The sequence below is a fragment of the Phyllobates terribilis genome, unplaced genomic scaffold (genome assembly GCF_046119375.1).
Source record: "Phyllobates terribilis strain yellow unplaced genomic scaffold, ASM4611937v1 Scaffold_2__4_contigs__length_985480577, whole genome shotgun sequence".
Taxonomy (NCBI): Eukaryota; Metazoa; Chordata; class Amphibia; order Anura; family Dendrobatidae; genus Phyllobates; species Phyllobates terribilis.
Window position 1 is genome coordinate 388,753,678 of NW_027362762.1, and position 22,987 is coordinate 388,776,664.

The 22,987-nt window shown below is 42.2% G+C and overlaps 1 protein-coding gene across 1 annotated transcript in view; it reads right to left on the reverse strand.

Moving 5' to 3' along the window:
• The window catches only part of CYBB (cytochrome b-245 beta chain), a 95,075-nt gene that overhangs the window by 27,024 nt on the left and 45,064 nt on the right, over nucleotides 1-22,987 (reverse strand). Inside the window, exons 8-10 of the mRNA XM_073664837.1 lie at nucleotides 15,872-15,964; nucleotides 15,459-15,712; nucleotides 13,336-13,498 (exon numbers count right to left, since the gene is read on the reverse strand). Coding sequence (XP_073520938.1) covers nucleotides 13,336-13,498; nucleotides 15,459-15,712; nucleotides 15,872-15,964 — 510 coding nt within the window. The remainder of the gene's footprint in view (nucleotides 1-13,335; nucleotides 13,499-15,458; nucleotides 15,713-15,871; nucleotides 15,965-22,987) is intronic.

Here is a 22,987-nt window from a genome sequence, read left to right on the forward strand (position 1 = left end):
CCAGGAGCTGGGCCCAGCCGGGGCCACAGCTCCCTGTCAGCCCTCCTGGCTGAACTCTCCCTCTGAACTCCCTAACCCTGCCTCAGCCCCAGGTTTATATAGGGGAAGTTCTTCCCCTCCCAGGACTGGGCAGGAGGTGTGGCATGCATAGGATTCCTGACCAAGAGACCTCCCACCTGCTCTCAGACATAACATTGCTGTTACTGTGGAAACCAGACCCCTGGGGTGCCACATTCCCCCCTAGTGAAATTTAGTACTCCGGGACTAAACATATTTTTAGAAAAACATAACAAGGTATAAACAATAATAATACAATAAGAAAAACATATAAAGATGGTCACGGCGTGTCCGCAACTGGGTGCAGTATTTGAAGGAAACAAAGGTGTCCATTTCACCAAAACAGGGAGACGTAACCAGGTAGGGGTCTGTCCTGCCCCGAGTCCTTAACAGTCTTTTAGTCTATCCTGGGTTACGCTCCACTAACTGTACAAAGGATTCCCGGTAAATCCACCAAGGACTCCTATAAATTACTAGAAGCACATAATTATTTGCAGGATATGGCTGCTCTCAGTCCTCGGCCAGTGGGGATAAGGATTGGCTGCTCACAGTCCTCAGCCTGGTAAGGGATAGGGGATGGCTGCTCACAGTCCTCAGCCTGGTAAGGGATAGGGACACACGGGGAACAATTCACTAATCCCAACGGGGACCATATTTTAATTAGCAGCAGTCCTTGTACCCTAACGGGTAACTATGTACAGCTCTTTATTCACGCTACTTCCCTTCAGTAGCTATGTCCTCTTTGTGCTCCCTCCTGAGGGTAGTCCTCAGACCCGTCCGGGTCCTCTTGGCTTTCCTCGTATTGGTAGTACTGCAGCTCCTCCTAGGTTAGCTGGGTTAGTATCTCTGTGACAGTCCTCCTCCCAGGTGGCCAGGACTTTACCTCCCTTTGGGCTGCCCCAGTTAGTTGGGCCACCAGGATGCTCACTTTTTGCTCTTCTGTGAGGGGGTACACCTGGAAGAGGCTATCCAGCTTTTCTCTAAAGTCATGCAGGGTATGTGACTCCCCTGAGTACTGGGGTAGCCAGGCTGCCCCCGGGATATAGGGCATGGTGAAAGGCATGACCGCAACAGCGGTGGCGCTGGCGGGGGTTGAAGCGGTGAAGCTCTCCTCCGTATCCGACATCCTTCTCCCCCCTAGTGGACCGTGGCCTACCTTGCGATGATCCTCTTCCGTAGGCCGCGGCTCCGAAGTGGATCGTCAGGGTTGAGGACCTTCCGTCGCGCTCCTGTGACGTCGGCGTCTGCTGGGCTCCTTCCAGGACCTTACGCAACGTCCGGACGTGAGGCGGGGCTTCAGTTCTCGCGCGCTTTCGGAGTCCACGCCCCTCTTCTTCCCGCGCGGCGTCTTCAAGATGGCGTCCAATGGCGGGAAAACTCCACGGAAGGCGGGAAGAAGGCTGAAAATGGCGCCGGATGGCGGGAATCTTCACCGATGGCGGGAAGAAGGCTGAAGATGGCGCCGGATGGCGGGAATCTTCACCGATGGTAAGTTTAAAAGTCTCTTTTTTCCAGGCACGCAGTACCCGGTGGTTGCGGGCACGGGATCCTGCCGACTACGCCAAAAGTTGACGCACCCCTGGGCCTGTGTCGCGCAGCGTTGCGCACGCGGGAGCTTACCCGGAGCCGGATCTGTTGAGGGTTGTAGTCTCGTGGCGGTGACCCGGTCCGTGCCCAGGGAGTCAGACTAAGTGGCGCTGTATTAGCGGTAGATGTTGGACGACTACGCCACCCGTTGAATGCAGCTTTGGAGCTGCCGCTGCAGAGCAGACCGCTGAGGCCGGTGGAAGGATGGTGCAGCGGGGATGGTATAACCCCAACGGGAGGGGTATGGCCTCAGGGCAGCCGACGTGGATGATGGGGGTAGCAGGAACCACTCGGAGACGGTACGGTGTAGTTCAGGGTCTTTACTGGTGACAAAGATAGACCCTCCCGGAGTACTGGCTAGCGATTGGGGCCTGGTCAGTCCTTGAGCAGATGGGATCTCCCCTGGCCAGGCGGAGTTGTAGGCCTCCCAAACTAACTGTACTCTTCTGGCTACCTTGCTAGAGGCGGGTATAAGTAGCCCACGTCCCTGAGTGTACCGTGTGGTGCTCACCCGTATGGCCGGTGACTCGGGGCCTTCTAGTAGCTTCCGCTCCACGACGGCGGTGCTGGTCCCATGCGTGTGACCGTGCCTTCGGGTTTCTTGGCCAGAGGACCTGAAATCCCCTGCCTGACGGATTCTGCTGCTGGGTAGGAGTTAGTCCCCACAGCCTTGGACTCTGGGTCCGGTAAGAAATCTTCTCAGTCAGGGCGAGCTCTGCAGCTGCCAGCCCCTGACTCCTTGTAGTACTGCTCCCACAGAGCTCCTGATGTTCTTTTCCTATATCTGCTTCTCTGTCTCTACTTCTTCTCTACTCCTGGCATGGCCCAGGAGCTGGGCCCAGCCGGGGCCACAGCTCCCTGTCAGCCCTCCTGGCTGAACTCTCCCTCTGAACTCCCTAACCCTGCCTCAGCCCCAGGTTTATATAGGGGAAGTTCTTCCCCTCCCAGGACTGGGCAGGAGGTGTGGCATGCATAGGATTCCTGACCAAGAGACCTCCCACCTGCTCTCAGACATAACATTGCTGTTACTGTGGAAACCAGACCCCTGGGGTGCCACACCAGTTTCAGGTGTTACTGACTCTGGTTCACTTCTGTTACACTACTATAATTTAGTCTGCTATTCCTGTCCATCACCTCAACTTGTGCTTAGGCTACCCTACTATCTTATGATTTTGTTACTGATCCTGACATCTTGGTGCTGGCCCAGCATTCTGACTATCCTTTGCCAAGCCGCTACATGGTCAGAAGCCACTTTATGGGCTCAACCAATGGGGCCTTGCGTAAATCCAGATTCCTTTATAGAGATTAAATGGGGAACCACCAGTGGCAGTATAGTGGCTCAGTGGTTAGCACTACAGCCTTGCAGCACTGGGGTCCTGGGTTCAAATCCCAACAAGGACAACATCTGCAAGGAGTTTGTATATTCTCCCCATGTTTGCGTGGGTTTCCTCTGGGTTCTCCAGTTTCCTCCCACATTCCAAAGACATACTGATAAGGAATTTAGATTGTGAACCCCAATGGGGACAGTGCCCATAATGTCTGTAAAGCACTGTGGAATTAATGGCACTATATAAGGAAGTAAAATTAAAAAATAAATAAACATCAGAGTTCTGAAGGGACTTGCCGAAGCCCGTCTGTGGAAACCCTTTTAAGGGCTGCCAGCCATTTTCAACCCTCTCTAACAGCCCAGAAAACTGGGGTTGTGTGCAGCAAGTCCATTTTCTGAAACCCACTGTGGAATATTCCTATGGATAACTATATATATAAATACAGTGCCTACAAGTAGTATTCAACCCCCTGCAGATTTAGCTGGTTTGATAAGATGCAAATAAGTCAAACTGCAAACGAGAGTAGGTTTTATGAACAGAAGCATAAATCTTACAAACCAAAAAGTTATGTTGCTCAGTTGAATTTTTTTAAATTTTAAACATAAAAGTGTGGGTCAATTATTATACAACCCCTATGTTTAATATTTTGTGGAATAACCCTTGTTTGCAATTACAGCTAATAATCGTCTTTTATAAGACCTGATCAGGCCGGCACAGGTCTGTGGAGTTATCTTGGCCCACTCCTCCATGCAGATCTTCTCCAAGTTATCTAGGTTCTTTGGGTGTCTCATGTGGACTTTATTCTTGAGCTCCTTCCACAAGTTTTCAATTGGGATAAGGTCAGGAGACTGACTAGGCCACTCCAACACCTTGACTTTTTCCCTCTTGAACCAGGCCTTGGTTTTCTTGGCTGTGTGCTTTGGGTCGTTGTCTTGTTGGAAGATGAAATTACGACCCATCTTAATATCCTTGATGGAGGAGCGGAGGTTCTTGGCCAAAATCTCCAGGTAGGCCGTGCTTTCCATCTTCCCATGGATGCGGACCAGATGGCCAGGCCCCTTGGCTGAGAAACAGCCCCACAGCATGATGCTGCCACCACCATGCTTGACTGTAGGGATGGTATTCTTGGGGTCGTATGCAGTGCCATCCAGTCTCCAAACGTCACGTGTGTGGTTGGCACCAAAGATCTCGATCTTGGTCTCATCAGACCATAGAACCTTGAACCAGTCTGTCTCAGAGTCCTCCAAGTGATCATGAGCAAACTGTAGACGAGCTTTGACATGACGCTTTGAAAGTAAAGGTACCTTACGGGCTCGTCTGGAACGGAGACCATTGTGGTGGAGTACGTTACTTATGGTATTGACTGAAACCAATGTCCCCACTGCCATGAGATCTTCCCGGAGCTCCTTCCTTGTTGTCCTTGGGTTAGCCTTGACTCTTCAGACAAGCCTGGCCTCGGCACGGGAGGACACTTTCAAAGGCTGTCCAGGCCGTGGAAGGCTAACAGTAGTTCCATAAGCCTTCCACTTACGGATGATGCTCCCAACAGTGGAGACAGGTAGGCCCAACTCCTTGGAAAGGGTTTTGTACCCCTTACCAGCCTTGTGACCCTCCACGATCTTGTCTCTGATGGCCTTGGAATGCTCTTTTGTCTTTCCCATGTTGACCATGTCTGAGTGCTGTTCACAAGTTTGGGGAGGGTTTTAAATAGTCAGAAAAGGCTGGCAAAAGAGATCTTTAATCCACACATGTGAATCTCATTATTCTTGGTGCCTGAACTACTTCTTAATACTTTAGGGGGACCAAACAGAATTCTTGTGGTTTGAGGGGTTGAATAATAAATGACACTCTGAATTAACTTTTAACGTTTTAAAAAAAAAAAAAAAAACATAAACAAAATTTGCTGCAGTGCATTTCCCACTTCCAGGCTGATCTACAGTACAAATGTCACAATGCCAAGTTAATTCCGCATGTGTCAACCAGCTAAATCTGCAGGGGGTTGAATACTACTTGTAGGCACTGTATATACACGTGGTCAAAATTGTTGGTACCCCTCGTTTAATGAAAGAAAAACCCACAATGGTCACAGAACACAGAAATAACTTGAATCTGACAAAAGTAATAATAAATTAGCAATCTATGAAAATGAACAAATGAAATTCAGACATTGCTTTTCAACCCTGATTCCACAGAATTTAAAAAAAAATTAAACTCATGAAATAGGCCTGGACAGAAATGATGGTACCACTGAAAATAATGTGACAAAAGTGACATGTTAAATCAAGTTGTGTCCACTAATTAGCATCACAGGTGTCTACAATCTAGTAATCAGTCAGTGGGCCTGTAATAGGGCTACAGATACTCACTGTGCTGTTTGGTGACATGGTGTGTACCACACTCAACATGGACCAGAGGAAGCAAAGGAAATAGTTGTCTCAGGAGATTAGAAAGAAAATTATAGAAAGGTTATAAGACCATCTCCAATCAGCTTGATGTTCCTGTGACTACAGTTGCACATATTATTCAGAAATTTAAGATCCATGGGACTGTAACCAATCTCCCTGGACGTGGCCGCAGGAGGAAAATTGATGACACATCAAAGATACAGATAATACGAATGGTAACAAAAGAGCCCAGGATAACTTCTAAAGAGATTAAAGGTGAACTTCAAGCTCAAAGAACATCAGTGTCAGATCACACCATCTGTCATTGTTTGATCCAAAGTGGACTTCATGGGAGATGACCAAGGAGAACAGCATTGTTGAAAAAAAATCATAAAAAAGCCAGACTGGAATTTGCCAAACTACATGTTGACAAGCCACAAAGCTTCTGAGAGAATGTCCTATGGACAGATGAGACTAAAATGGAAGTTTTTGGCAAGGCACATCAGCTCTATGTTCACAGACGGAAAAATGAAGCATATCAAGAAAAGAACACTGTTCCTACTGTGAAACATGGAGGAGGCTCTGTTATGTTCTAGGGCTGCTTTTCTGCATCTGGCACAGGGTGTCTTGAATCTGTGCAGGGTACAATGAAATCTCAAGACTATCAAGGGATTCTAGAGAGAAATGTGCTGCCCAGTGTCAGAAAGCTTGGTCTCAGTCGCAGGTCATGGGTCTTGCATCAGGATAATGACCCAAAACACACAGCTAAAAACACCCAAGAATGGCTAAGAGGAAAACATTGGACTATTCTGAAGTGGCCTTCTATGAGCCCTGACCTAAATCCTATTGAGCATCTTTGGAAAGAGCTGAAACATGCCTACTGGAAAAGGCAACCTTCAAACACGAGACAACTGGAGAAGTTTGCTCATGAGGAATGGGCCAAAATACCTGTGGAGAGGTGCAGAAGTCTCATTGACAGTTACAGGAATCGTTTGATTGCAGTGATTGCCTGAAAAGGTTGTTCAACAAAATATTAAGTTAAGAGTACCATCATTTCTGTCCAGCCTATTTCATGAGATTCATTTTTTTTTTTATTCTGTGGAAGCAGGGTTGAAGAGCAATGTCTGACTTTCATTTGTTCATTTTCATAGATTTTTAATTTATTATTACTTTTGTCAGATTCAAGTTATTTCTGTGACCATTGTTGGTTTTCTTTCATTAAACGAGGGGTACCAACAATTTTGACCACGTGTATATATATATATATATATATATATATATATATATATACAGTACAGACCAAAAGTTTGGACACACCTTCTCATTTAAAGATTTTTCTGTATTTTCATGACTATGAAAATTGTACATTCACACTGAAGGCATCAAAACTATGAATTAACAAATGTGGAATTATATACTTAACAAAAAAGTGTGAAACAACTGAAAATATGTCTTATATTCTAGGTTCTTCAAAGTAGCCACCTTTTGCTTTGATGACTGCTTTGCACACTCTTGGCATTCTCTTGATGAGCTTCAAGAGGTAGTCACCGGAAATGGTCTTCCAACAATCTTGAAGGAGTTCCCAGATATGCTTAGCACTTGTTGGCCCTTTTGCCTTCACTCTGCGGTCCAGCTCACCCCAAACCATCTCGATTGGGTTCAAGACTGGTGACTGTGGAGGTCAGGTCATCTGGCTTAGCACCCCATCACTCTCCTTCTTGGTCAAATAGCCCTTACACAGCCTGGGGGTGTGTTAGGGGTCATTGTCCTGTTGAAACATAAATGATGGTCCAACTAAACGCAAACCGGATGGAATAGCATGCCGCTGCAAGATGCTGTGGTAGCCATGCTGGTTCAGTATGCCTTCAATTTTGAATAAATCCCCAACAGTGTCACCAGCAAAGTACCCCCACACCATCACACCTCCTCCTCAATGCTTCACGGTGGGAACCAGGCATCTAGAGTCCATCCGTTCACCTTTTCTGCGTCTTACAAAGACACGGTGGTTGGAACCAAAGATCTCAAGTTTGGACTCATCAGACCAAAGCACAGATTTCCACTGGACTAATGTCCATTCCTTGTGTTCTTTAGCCCAAACAAGTCTCTTCTGCTTGTTGCCTGTCCTTAGCAGTGGTTTCCTAGCAGCTATTTTACCATGAAGGCCTGCTGCACAAAGTCTCCTCTTAACAGTTATTGAAGAGATGTGTCTGCTGCTAGAACTCTGTGTGGCATTGACCTGGTCTCTAATCTGAGCTGCTGTTAACCTGCGATTTCTGAGGCTGGTGACTCGGATAAACTTATCCTCAGAAGCAGAGGTGACTCTTGGTCTTCCTTTCCTGGGGCGGTCCTCATGTGAGCCAGTTTCTTTGTAGCGCTTGATGGTTTTTGCAACTGCACTTGGGGACACTTTCAAAGTTTTCCCGATTTTTCGGACTGACTGACCTTCATTTCTTAAAGTAATGATGGCCACTCGTTTTTCTTTACTTAGCTGCTTTTTTCTTGCCATAATACAAATTCTAACAGTCTATTCAGCTGTGTATCCACCAGACTTCTGCACAACACAACTGATGGTCCCAACCCCATTTATAAGGCAATAAATCCCACTTATTAAACCTGACAGGGCACACCTGTGAAGTGAAAACCATTTCCGGTGACTACCACTTGAAGCTCATCAAGAGAATGCCAAGAGTGTGCAATGCAGTCATCAAAGCAAAAGGTGGCTACTTTGAAGAACCTAGAATATAAGACATATTTTCAGTTGTTTCACACTTTATTGTTAAGTGTATAATTCCACATGTGTTAATTCATAGTTTTGATGCCTTCAGTGTGAATGTACAATTTTCAAAGTCATGAAAATACAGAAAAATCTTTAAATGAGAAGGTGTGTCCAAACTTTTGGTCTGTACTATATATATATATATATATATATATATATATATATATATATATATATATATTCACATTCACACACACACATTTCTGAATGATGCCCCAGCTACATGGATTTTAGGAGACAAGATTGTGTGGGTAATCCTACTTAAAGAGGACCCCAGGCCAGTTTTTGTTCTTATTTTATTCCAACTGCTCCCCTGAGTATTCCTTTTTTTGTATTGTTTTTTCTTTTAAATACACCATACAATTAAAAAAATATGGGCCTTTATATTTAGTTCTCTTTTATTATGGTCTTTATTAAGGGGGCATGACTCACAGGATTTTCTGGGAGCATGTCTGCAGGGAGCTTTTAATTATAAGTCTTTGTGCAAAGATAATAAAAATTATCATGAAATTAACAAAGGCCCATATTTCTGGAACCCTATGGCGGATTCTGAAAAAAACCCCACAAAAAATGGAATACTCAGAGGAACAGCAGTGATAAAATATGAGGAAAAACAGTGCACATTTGACCTAGGAGTTTTCTAGTTTTATATTAAAAAAGCTTATTTCTCCAACTTTCTAATACATTTTGTTTTCAGTTCTGTTTGAATGCAGATTGCACATTTTCTGTTAGTACAATAAACCTCATTTCAAGGCAGAAACATTACTGTGTCCAACAGTTATTACATATATCAAACTGAAATAGCTGTTGCAAAAACACCAATTTTTATAAAACAATAAGCTTAAGATTAATAGGGGTGCCCAAACTTTTTCATATAACTGTATAATGTACTTAAAAAATGTTTTTACATTTTCTTAGGCAGAGAAAAGGAAAAACAGCAATTCCACAATTGTTCTTTGAGTTTTGTGCTTACAGCGTTCAATGTCCAACTTTAGGTTAAGTTCCCACAATGAGTATTTGGTGCATTTTTTGATGCTGCGTCTTAGGCTATGTGCCCACGTTGCGGACCTGTAGCATATTTTTTACGCTTCTCCCTGGCGGGAAAATCGCATGCGGATATTACATGCGGTTTTCCCGCCAGGTAGAAGCGTTTGTGAGGCGTCTTTGCATGCATTTCCGCATGCGGGTTATCAAGCACTTCTCCAAGCATCACTTGGAAAAGTGCTTGACAACTTGTTCAGAATGGTAAAAAATAAAAAAATAAACTTTATACTCACCTTTTGATGCATTCTCTGCCCCGTCCGGAGGCTTGAGTGGCTCACGCTGTTGTGTGCAGGACCTGCGGTGACATTATTGAGTCATGTGGTGGGTCACATGACTCAATGACGTGGCAGGTCCTTCAGACAACAGCGCGACGGAGGGAAAACATCAGAAGATAAGTATAAACTTTATTTTATTCTTTTTTTTACAGGTTCTTTGGTACCCAGGTCTGGATGAGAGTCTCCTCTCATCCAGACTTGGGTACCATCCGCACATTGATTCCGCTGCGCTTCCGCAAAATTAATGAACATGCTGCGGATTTTTGACCGCAGCATATACGCTGCGGAAAAATCCGCAGCATGGGCATTGACATTGCGGAATGCCATTGGGGACCATGGGGTGCGGATATACATGCGTTTTACAAGCGTTTACGCTGCGGAAATTCCGCAGCATATACGCTTGAAAAACGCTACGTGGGCACACAGCCTTACAATTCCAATAAAGTGGATGGCATTTATAGAAATCTCATGCCCACTGTGCTTTTTTATCTGCAGCAAAAACTGACCTGCGGTGCATTATTTAAATCTATAACATGTAAATATCTCTTTTTAAGTTTCTTATAGACTTGAATGAGCTGAGGTAAATTTGCAGGTGAAAAAAATTAAAATCTGGTAAAACCACAGGCAGAAATGTACTACAAATGCATGTAATCTGCACATGACTATCAATAAAGTTTTATCAAAGCTAAGTAATAGAAGTATCTAAAACAAAGCAATTTTATCTAAACATTGACACATTAAAAATAAAAAGGCAATAAAAATGCATGTAAAAAAGGTATTTAAAAACACAATGAAAAAAGTGCAAGAAACTTAATTTAGCTGACTGGTGCAGAGAATCTGCAATGTAAAAAACACGCACCAAATACTCATCATGGGAACTTTGACTTACTCTCTCGCTAACTTTATTATGTGATATAGGACAATTACAACAATACCAAATTGATATAATAATAATTGTTAACATTCAGAGAGTTATTTCTAATTAATGGCTATGTATTGTGTGAAAAATTGAAAAAAAAAATCAAATAAAATTAGCTCTTAAGAATTTTTTGAATTATTTTAGATTTTATCAGGATTTTTTAAATATAGTTTCTTATTTTTTTTTATAATGTAGTCATTCAGCTACAATCTTAGGAGTGTCTTAAAGGAGTTGTCCAGTTTCAGTAAACATTTGAAACAAGGCTTTAAGCAGAAATATGCGACTTTTTTCATTTTTATGAATGTAACATTTGTGCCATTCTATGCCTCCTCTGTTTCTGCTTTGGCCGTTGGCAGCAGCGCTCCTTTGTTGCTTGTGACATGTGACAGCGCCAGTCCTGTTTTCCCCTGTTGCTGCTTTATAGGGAGCTATGGAGTTAATTTTGGTCTAGGTTTTGATCACTCCTTCTTGAGAACCCTGGATGGAGCAGTCAGCTATTTAAACCCTTGAAACCCTGACACAATTTCCAATCAATAGTTCTGCTATCCTGGTATATACCTCTGTGCTGTGCTCCTGTGTTTTGTCCTGATTATTACCGTTCTTTGACCTTGGCATGGCGTTTGACTAACCGCTTGTTTTTTTATTCTTTTCCTGACATGACCTCCTGGGTCTGACCCGGCTACGTGACTGTCCTTCTTGCCAATTTGTGTAAGGAGATGGACAAATGAGAAGATTCACACAGTTAATGCCTAACCGAGTGTCTGCAAGCGAGCATCGGCATCTGCTAATCAAAGATGATAGGAAAAGAGAAAGAAAAAAGAGAAAGCAGAGAGAATTACATTAGCAGAAACTGAAGAGTGAAGTGTATGTTCCCTGAGGAAAGAGAATGGAGGGGACACCAGGTCAGGTGATAGCTGTGGCGCAGTTAGTAATTGTAAAAGGCCTAGGAGGGCAGTGAAGGAAAGGAGTTGACGCCTGCACCTGTAGCAGGACAGACATGTAAGGCAGCGGAGTTGTCTTATAGCTGCCATTGCAAGTGACCAGGCCTGAGCAAAAGGAACCGGGAGACCTGATTCAAGTGAAGGAACAGAAAGACCAGATCTGAATGAAGGAACCAAGAAACACCATCCGAGTAAAGTAACTGAGAGACCAGATCTGAGTGAAGGAACCATGACATCAGATCCAGGTGAAGAAATCGAGAGACCAGACGGGTGACCAGAAGTGGAGGAGAGAGACCGAAGCTGGGAGATCCAAGCTGAGTGAGCAGGGTCAGGGCCGAGAGAGAGACGACCAGGCCACAGCAGAGGGATATTCATGTGAGCTGTCACTTCCAGTGTAGACGTACGGTACAAAGTGGGGTCCAGGGCCGAGCTTCAAGGAACGAAGGTGGCCAAAAGGGCAGGTGTGCCAAGTGACTCATCAATCTGGGATTTGCGGCCTAACGGGTAGTATTGTCGACCCCTGTTAGGGACTGTGTAATGTATTGTGTTGCCCAGAGAGAGACGATAGAGATGGGCCCTATAGTGACGGTGACACCCTTTAGGTTAGGGTATTAGGACTAAGACATCACTGACAATAATAGCTGTTTAAATGTAATAAACAGTAGCATTGTTTTAATATCTTGTTTATCTGAATTGCTGTATTCTCCTTGAAACATAACTTCATTTTCACCGTTTGGATCTGTGACGGGTAGGAACTGTATGGGTGTCTTTAAAAGCATCCAGCAGCTAGAGGGGTTAATTAGTTGCAGTAAAGGGGGAGTAGTCAGCCCTGGACTGGAAAAAGTTAGTTGAGTGCCCCAGAGTCGGCAAGAAGGATGTAAACCTGGACACCGGGCTAATGGAGGTACTGAGCCTCTCTGGCTGTAACTGCCAGCTAGTTGAAGCTAGTCTACCTGAAGTGGAGAGCGAAAGTGGGAACAATCTGTTATGCAACAGGAAAGGAGTGAATACCACGACCAAGAGCTGGATTCATCCCTCTGTTCCCCCCCCCACCTCGCTGAAAAGAAGGTATAGTGATGCTCTGTGTACAAATACTGTTTGTGGGTGAAGAGAACTGATTTGTGAAGAGACTTTCATAATTCTACTGGAAGCATTGTACGGAGAGTAATGATTTGGTTTGATGAAGAGGAACTTGAATAAACCAAGAGGAACTTGAATAAACCCCTGTGATTAACTTCAATTGGAAACTGTGTCATTGCTGGGTGTGCCTGGAGGCTGATATACCTCAAGACTGTGGAAGCACTGATTAATGGTCGCCCTAAGTAAAATTCGCCCAGGATTTCAAAGAATTCATGTTTCTTTGTACTGCCCATATATACCTATTGGCGTGCATGCAACACATTATCCCCTGATATTTTGACTCCTTTGTTTGAGTTAATCAAATAAATAGTTGTTGGTTTAAGTACCACTGTCTCCTCATTTTCTGCGCTGCTGCATTTGCGTACCTGTTAACATTTGCGCTACCGAACAGAGCTGACTCTGTGGCCCTAGCCCAGGGACCCCAGATCCCTGTACTGGGGTTAAAGGATGAAGGCCCTGGAAACCCCTGGGTTCTGGGAAATGGAGTAGTTTACGCTAAGCCTGTTCATGGTAGCCATTTTGGAGCTGCAAGGTGACTGCGAACATTGCATGCGTGACAATACCATTCTCACTTCTGTTTAGAAAAGGTGGGTTGGCTTAAAAGAAAGGGGTATAACCTTGTACGGCCCAACCAATTAGGTTGCCAGAAAGTCTACACCAGGCTATTTCTGGTGTAGATGTTTGTGACTCTTGTACGGGGGTGGTGCATGTGCCTCTTAATAAATTTGTCAGATCTTACTGCAGTGAATTTTTAATTAAGTCCAGTGTACAAATGGTGGCATTATGTAAATGTGCCTCAAAGTGTGACAAATATGCAAAATATAAAAAAAATACTTTTTCTGAGCACTTTACATGTTAGCTGCAGGGGAATTAAAGATACATACCTTTTTTAGCCTTAGGGTTGACGCATTACTGCAATATTTGTACCAGACAGATTTCAGAACAGAAGCAAATGGAGTAACACCAATGCCTGCTCCTACAAGCATAGCCACTTCATAGCTAAAAACGTCCTCACTTGCTGTTCCAAAAGGACCATCTATAGAAATTCTTATGGGAATATAACACAATAAAACCCATTAATACAGTACACACTAAGTTAACAACCTTAAAAATATAAACTCCAGCATTCATATGTATTCAAAGTAGAATTCTAAAGTCATTTTTTTATACGCCGACCCACTACTCTCAGGACAAATAAGGATTGACTGTGTTGGATTTTCATAAAGACAACTAATGTCCAAATGTCCTATTAAAGACAATTCCTTTTCTTGGAGAAAGAATTGTCTTTATGACTTTCCTCTATTCTGTAAAAAGACATGATATGTACAGAGGTTAATTAGGAGAGGTCCTCTATGGGTTCATACTGTATTGCCATTTGCTTTCTATTTCATACAAGAACATAAATCCTGGCATGTACCCCCTCATTCCATATATTGGAGGTATTCTCATCTAGATGCACTGCTCCTAGTAGAGAATACAGTGCTGCACAGAGGCACCATATGGAGGCACGCTGTCTATTGCGCTGAAGTATAGTGCCATACAGACTCCATGTGGTTTTATGTAGGTTTTAAAGGGAATCTGTCAGCAAGTTTTTGCTATGTAATCAAATTCTGAAATTTGTAAAAAAAAAATAGCTTATGTCACAATTCTCCAAGACTTGTAGCATTTTCAATTTTCAGTCGATGGAGGTGTGTAACGGCTTGTTTTTTGTGCCCTGAGACAACGTTTTTATTGATATCATTTTGGAATATACATGATGTTTTGATCACCTCTTATTTAATTTTTGCAGCAGTCGAATAAATGTAATTTTGGTGTTTCGATTTTTTTTCTCATTATGCCTGTCACCGGTCTGATTAATTGATTTTATAGTTTGATAGATCGGACTTTTACAGATGTACCAATACCAAATATGTGTATTTTTTTTATTTATTTTTAATGGGGGATAGAGAGAGTGATTTGGATGTTTAGAATTTTTTTTGCAGATTTTAAAAGCATTTTTTCACTTTCTACTGTATTTATTAGTTCCTTTAAAGGATTTGAACCTGCAATCTTCCAACTGCTTCTACTGTACAGAGCAATATTACAGCGAAAATCATTGTCTCCTATGAATGCCAGCTACAGGCTGGTTTTCACAAGAGTACCATCATGACAAGCACAGGGGTCTCCAGCAGACACCTAGCCATCATAGCAATTCATTGGATCCCTGCGATCGCATAATGGGAGTGTCGATGGGGGCAAAGAATGACGGGCCCCCCACTGTTAGAGATTGATAACAGCATTTAACAGGATAACAGCTGTTAGAGGCAGATGATGGCTGAATATCACAGCCATCATCTGCCAGGAAAGATGCGGGCTCGACTTCCCAGACTACATCAAAGTCAGGGCACCTGCATATGAAGTACCTATATGTCATTTGTCGGTAAGGGGTTAAAGTCTATAGTGCTGTCCACATGTCTATTTGTAATTTTTTTGCGTACATACAGTCCGCAAAAAGAAAAAAGAATAAAACAGAGAAATGTCCTTTTTTAATCCACTTCACAGATCAAAATCACCCATACAAGTCTATGGGTCTATGAAAGTCATGTACCACTCACGGAGGGCATTAGTGTGAAATTTGAGTGCTTTATATTTTTAATATTATGGTTTGGAGAGACTTTAAAAAAAAAAATTCTTTTTCGTGTATCAGAAAATCACTGATGGCAAAAATGTACACATTAACCAAATATTGATGACGATCTGATCCAACATAATGAAGAAAACTGGTTCATATTTTTCATGTATGAGAAACGGATGTCTGAATGAGGCCTAAGACTATACAGGAGATCTGGAACTTTGTAATGGAAAAATATACACAGCTCCAACCCCTTAAAAGACATATTATGAAATTAATAGAATTATTGTTTTTGATCTAGTTAGATGACATATTGTACACATATTTTATGTAACATGTAACCTAAATAAAATATATATTGCATGTAAAGATGCCAGGTTTTTCTATAATAATTACTTTGGTAATTTCCATGCATCCTGAAATTCGGTCTTGTCACAGCCACAAACTTTAGCCAAACCCTCTGTCCAATCTCCAACTATACGAATATGAATACTGAAGAAGTCTTCCTCTGGAGCAGAAGTCAAAGTGAATGGATGCCACTCAAGGTTAGATACTGCAGGACACTGCACAAAGACATATTGTCCAACTTCCATTTTGAAACCTTTCATCTTCATTTGCAGCTCGAATGTTTTGAAAGGATGGGTAACAACCTGATGGTAGTAAGAATCAAGATGGTAAGTAACCTCTACATTATTCAAACCTTTATTTCTAATGCCCATTATCTAGATAGATAAACAGACAGACCATACTATATTGCTGTTACAGGTTCTGTTACATTAACAGCTACCCCACACATGTAAAAAAATTACCTTTGTGACAACAACTTTTTGTTGGGATCTCCAAAATCGGATGAGTCTTTCAATGACATATAGGGCCATAGGCGCTACAACCCACTTCCATGTCTATTAGAGAAAAAATTATTCAGCTTTTTTAAATTTAAAATTAAGAATACTACACTGTATATAACCAAGTCACATCAGTAGGATAATCAATGTTAGTAGTTATTCATATCATTATTCCAAATCCCAAATAAACTCCTCAACATTTAACACTGCAACACCCAGAAGGAAAAGTCATTGAATTATGGAAGTCACAGGATCAATAGATATGTTAATGATATGAAAATGCTAAAAAAATGGAAACAAAATTTTCAAAGCATCTCGACTTATGCAATGTTGATTCTGAATGCCACACTCATGAATGACTTTGTAATTTTTGAAATTCATCTGATCACTATTCATTACTATCTAGAATTAATGTGCATTTGCAATAAAAACTGAAGAAGCAAATTTTGTGAAAACCAAAATTGTGTCAGTCTCAAAACTTTTGACCACAACTGTACATACGGCAGGTGTCCTGCATATATGCAGTACACCTATTGAATTATTATGTATTGACCAGGAAATGGAGTGTGGCTGCACCATATACCTAAAACAGACCTTTCACTACATTTTTCATGTTGAACTTCCAATAGGTGGCACTAGAGCTCAAGTCCTCTTCCTCTCTGAAGAGACAATTTGCATACTCATGTTGAACTGGACACACAATGTAATTGTGGATGCAGGGCATTCGCCTCTCTGTTGTGAAGATATTAGTAGTCAAAGTATCTGGGCCCTAATGAGTTAACTTTTGTAAGACCATATGGGTGTTAGAGTTAGTTTTCAGGAGGGGTGTGTACTTTTACTCCCTGTATCAGGTACCCAATCATAAGTAGGCAGCAACACACTGGAGAAAGAAGAACATATCTCCACAATAGCTTGGGTTTCTCAGTGTGAGAGATATAATGACACAGCCTTGATCTCCTGGTCTAACCTCCTGCATGATTAGAAAGTGCAGATAAGTTTAGCTGTGTCACATTACCATCCGATCTATCAGCTTTCCTCCTCTCCTAGCACTGTCAGCTCTGCTGTACTGCAACTTCCGCCACACTGCCTGTCCAAAGATGTGTCACACTGATGTCTGTTGTGCTCACAGCATCTTGGAAACACTCTGCAGTGATAGTGGAGCTGGGTGTCATTATATCTCACACAGGAATAGTTTGTTGTGCTTTCATTGCAGAGCAATTACAAGTTGCCCTCAGCACAACTGACATATTTGTGAATCATCTCCAGACAGGCAGTGTGGGGGGGACAAGCAGTACAGCAGAACTGCCATGCTATGAGAGGAGGACAGCTGATAGAAGGGTATGTAATGTGACACAGCTGTGTTTCCCCGCCCCCCACATCGGCCTTAATTGAAAATTGTTACATCTGTGATCTAAAGGAGGTTAGACCAGGTGATCAGAGCTATATCCTTGCATCTCACACAATGAGAAACCAAAGCAATGGTGGGAGTGTTTTCTTTTATTGCTGTGTTGCTGCTTGCTTATGATTGGGCAACTCATACAAGGAGAAAAAAATATCTGAAAAACAGGCCAAGACAACCTATATATAGAATAGGGCAACAAATAATACATAAATCTGAAAAAAGGGAAGCACAAAAACCCAAATGCATAATAACAATTAATATTTATTTAGAACGAGCTGTACTACCCGGCTTCACCCGGGTTAATAACTGCTGTTAGCAAAATAGAATGTGTTAACAAAAATGTATTCTCCACACAAAAACCACAAAACAAATAGATAGAAATGTAATTATTAAAAGGCAAAAACTAAGCTAATAGAAGCATTTCACAACATATATTTCAACACCAGAGATATTCCATGCAGATTTAACTAAATTGGCCAAGTAATGTGAAGTAATCTTCTACTCCTTATTCAAGAGCCTTTTGATAAACGACATTCTTAGTTCTTCCTTCAGGTGCAAACACGAACAGATTTTTGGCTGTTCCAACTCTTGAACAGGCCACAGAAAGTTGACCATGAGAAAAGCATGGAGATTGTAAATCGATTCCAACTACTTTCAAAGACTGTCCCTGAGCCTTGTTGATGGACATAGCAAATGCCAGTCAAACAGGAAACTGGAGGCGTTTAAAATCAAAAGGCAAATCAGATGGAATGAGAGGAATTGTTGGAATGAAAACATCTTCTCCTGTGGCACATCCTGTCAAAATGGTTGCCTCAATTACATGTGGAAACTTTATGTCTGACTGGTAACAAAAGGCAGCATGTTTCAAATCTCCAACCATTTCCTGTGCCCTGGTGGGAGAAATAGCAATTCTCTTAGTCCATCTTAAGGAAACAGCTCTTGTTTTCATGTCTGCAAGCCTCGCTTCCCTCTCCTCAGAAAGTTCATTGGCCCTTGAGGAAGAAGCTCTTGCTCTCTTGTCTGCGAGCCTCGCTTCCCTCTGCTTAGAAAGTTCATTGGCTCATGAGGAAGCAGCTGCTGTTCTCATGTGTGTCAGCCTTGTTTCTCGGTCTTCACATTTTTCATTGGCCCCTAATGCAGCTTTTCTTTTTGAATCAGCTGACATTCATGCCATGAAATTCCTTTTCTTATGAGGCATTATTGTGGTAAAAATAGTCTGTAACTGGCAGTTTCTATATCCTATCACAAAGAAGTAATGTGACTGACATCAGCCTTTCCACCAACACACCCTAACTGACATCTTATTACCGTACACAAGCTTTGTTATACTGAGAATGTCCTTTGTTGCCTATATTAACCAATCACAGCTCAGATTAATTAACTGTAGCAAAATAGAAGCTGAGCTGTGATTGGTTGCTATTGGCAGCCTGATAAAGCTTTGTGAGATGAGTTTTGTGTGTGCTGAGGGTGGTATATGTGTCCAAGCACGTGGTAGTGTGTGGCGCATTGTGTGTGTGTGTTCATATCCCCGTGTGTGGTGAGTATGAGTATCCCATGTCGGGGCCCCACCTTAGCAACTGTACGGTATATACTCTTTGGCGCCATCGCTCTCATTCTTTAATTCTCCCTTGTTCACATGTGGCAGCTGTCAATTTGCCTCCAACACTTTTCCTTTCACTTTTTCCCCATTATGTAGATAGGGGCAAAATTGTTTAGTGAATTGGAACGCACGGAGTTAAAATTTTGCCTCACAACATAGCCTATGACGCTCTCAGGGTACAGACGTGTGACTGTGCAAAATTTTGTGGCTGTAGCTGCGACGGTGCAGATGCCAATCCCGGACATACACACATACAGACATACACACCCGGACATACACACTAACACACACGGACATACACACATACAGACATACACACCCGGACATACACACTAACACACACGGACATACACACATACAGACATACACACCCGGACATACACACTAACACACACGGACATACACACATACAGACATACACACCCGGACATACACACTAACACACACGGACATACACACATACAGACATACACACCCGGACATACACACTAACACACACGGACATACACACACACATACATACATACATACATACACACACACACACACACACACACATTCAGCTTTATATATTAGATATAGCAAATCGTGATTAAATTAATCAAAATACTGATATTCTCTTTTGCATACCCTACATCTTTTCCTTATTGGCTTATATACAGATATTGTGATATCTGGTTGTAGATATACCTCCTTTATTATCAATACCAGATAGGTGCTTTCATAGTCTCCATCATGTTTTTTATATAAACCTATTATTAATGTGCAATATCTGATTTGTTTTATGTATTTGTATATCCGTGGGATATGGGGTTATTCTATGCACAGTCTCCTTTTTTATTGAAAGTTTTTTAATCATGTTTTGCTAAATTGTAAATAAAGATTAATTGTTATTATCCATTTGGGTATTTGTCATACAAGGAGAAGAAGTACATGGTCCCAGTGAAAACTATCTAACAACAACCACTTAGAATTAACAAAAGTTAACTCTTTAGGTGCCAGATACTGATACTGATACCAGATTGCTAATTTCTCCACAATGAAGTAGCAAGATATAAAACAAACAAACAAACAAAAAAAAAACAACACATTGTATTCTGCTCTGCAGCGAGTATTATATTGTGTGTCCATTTCAACATGAAAAATTTGGTGAAAGGTCCTCTTTCATAATCACTTGTTGTGGACGGAGGCTGGACAGGTATAAGCAGGGATAATTTAGCGCAAATGACATATTGGTGACATATGACACAGTGTACAGGCAGCAATAATAATGTTCCTATATATATATATATATATATATATATATATATATATATATATATATACAGTGCTGGCCAAAAGTATTGGCACCCCTGCAATTCTGTCAGATAATACTCAGTTTCTTCCTGAAAATGATTGCAATCACAAATTCTTTGGTCTTATTATCTTCATTTAATTTGCTTGCAAGGAAAAAACACAAAACAGAATGAAGCAAAAATCAAATCATTGATCATTTCACACAAAACTCCAAAAAAGGGCCGGACAAAAGTATTGGCACCCTCAGCCTAATACTTGGTTGCACAACCTTTAGCCAAAATAACTGTGAACAACCGCTTCCGGTAACCATCAATGAGTTTCTTACAATGCTCTGCTGGAATTGTAGACCATTCTTCTTTGGCAAACTGCTCCAGGTCCCTGATATTTGAAGGGTGCCTTCTCCAAACTGCCATTTTGAGATTTCTCCACAGGTGTTCTATGGGATTCAGGTCTGGACTCATTTCTGGCCACCTTAGAAGTCTCCAGTGCTTTCTCTCAAACCATTTTATAGTGCTTTTGGAAGTGTGTTTTGGGTCATTGTCCTGCTGGAAGACCCATGACCTCTGAGGGAGAGGCTTTCTCACACTGGGCCCTACATTATGCTGCAAAATTAGTTGGTAGTCTTCAGACTTCATAATGCCATGCACACGGTCAAGCAGTCCAGTGCCAGAGGCAGCAAAGCAACCCCAAAACATCAGGGAACCTCCGCCATGTTTGACTGTAGGGACCGTGTTCTTTTCTTTGAATGCCTCCTTTTTTTCCTGTACACTCTATGCTAATGCTTTTTCCCAAAAAGCTTTACTTTTGTCTCATCTGACCAGAGAACATTCTTCCAAAACGTTTTAGGCTTTCTCATGTAAGTTTTGGCAAACTCCAGCCCGGCTTTTTTATGTCTCGGGGTAAGAAGTGGGGTCTTCCTGGGTATCCTACCATACTGTCCCTTTTCATTCAGACGCCGACGGATAGTACGGGTTGACACTGTTGTACCCTCGGACAGCAGGGCAGCTTGAACTTGTTTGGATGTTAGTCGAGGTTCTTTATCCACCATCCGCACAATCTTGCGTTGAAATCTCTCATCAATTTTTCTTTTCTGTCCACATCTAGGGAGGTTAGCCACAGTGCCATGGGCGTTAAACTTCTTGATGACACTGCGCACGGAAGACACAGGAACATTCAGGTCTTTGGAGATGGATTTGTAGCCTTGAGATTGCTCATGCTTCCTCACAATTTGGTTTCTCAAGTCCTCAGACAGTTCTTTGGTCTTCTTTCTTTTCTCCATGCTCAATGTGGTACACACAAGGACACAGGACAGGTTGAGTCAACTTTAATCCATGTTAACTGGCTGCAAGTGTGATTTAGTTATTGCCAACACCTGTTAGGTGCCACAGGTAAGTTACAGGTTCTGTTAATTACACGAATTAGAGAAGCATCACATGATTTTTCAAAGGGTGCCAATACTTTTGTCCACCCCCTTTTTTAGGTTTGGTGTGGAATTATATCCAATTTGGCTTTAGGACAATTCTTTTTGTGTTTTTCATTGAAGACAAATTAAATGAAGAGAATAATACCAAAGAATTTGTGATTGCAATCATTTTCAGGAAGAAAGTGAGTATTATCTGACAGAATTGCAGGGATGCCAATACTTTTGGCCAGCATTGTATATGTATATATATACTGTATATAGTACAGACCAAAAGTTTGGACACACCTTCTCATTTAAAGATTTTTCTGTATTTTCATGACTATGAAAATTGTACATTCACACTGAAGGCATTAAAACTATGAATTAACACATGTGGAATTATATACTAAACAAAAAAAGTGTGAAACAACTGAAAATTTGTCTTACATTCTAGGTTCTTCAAAGTAGCCACCTTTTGCTTTGATGACTGCTTTGCACACTCTTGGCATTCTCTTGATGAGCTTCAAGAGGTAGTCACCGGAAATGGTCTTCCAACAATCTTGAAGTTCTCAGAGATGCTTAGCACTTGTTGGCCCTTTTGCCTTCAATGTGCGGTCCAGCTCACCCCAAACCATCTCGATTGGGTTCAGGTCTGGTGACTGTGGAGGCCAGGTCATCTGGCGTAGCACCCCATCACTCTCCTTCTTGGTCAAATAGCCCTCACACAGCCTGGAGGTGTGTTTGGGGTCATTGTCCTGTTGAAAAATAAATGATGGTCCAACTAAACGCAAACCGGATGGAATAGCATGCCGCTGCAAGATGCTGTGGTAGCCATGCTGGTTCAGTATGCTTTCAATTTTGAATAAATCCCCAACAGTGTCACCAGCAAAGCACCCCCACACCATCACACCTCCTCTTCCATGCTTCACCAGACAAGTAGAGTCCATCCGTTCACCTTTTCTGCGTCGCACAAAGACACGGTGGTTGGAACCAAAGATCTCAAATTTGGACTCATCAGACCAAATCACAGATTTCTACTAGTCTAATGTCCATTCCTTGTGTTCTTTAGCCCAAACAAGTCTCTTCTGCTTGTTGCCTGTCCTTAGCAGTGGTTTCCTAGCATCTATTTTACCATGAGCGCCTGCTGCACAAAGTCTCCTCTTAACAGTTGTTGAAGAGATGTGTCTGCTGCTAGAACTCTGTGTGGCATTGACCTGGTCTCTAATCTGAGCTGCTGTTAACCTGCGATTTCTGAGGCTGGTGACTCGGATAAACTTATCCTCAGAAGCAGAGGTGACTCTTGGTCTTCCTTTCCTGGGGCGGTCCTCATGTGAGCCAGTTTCTTTGTAGCGCTTGATGGTTTTTGCAACTGCACTTGGG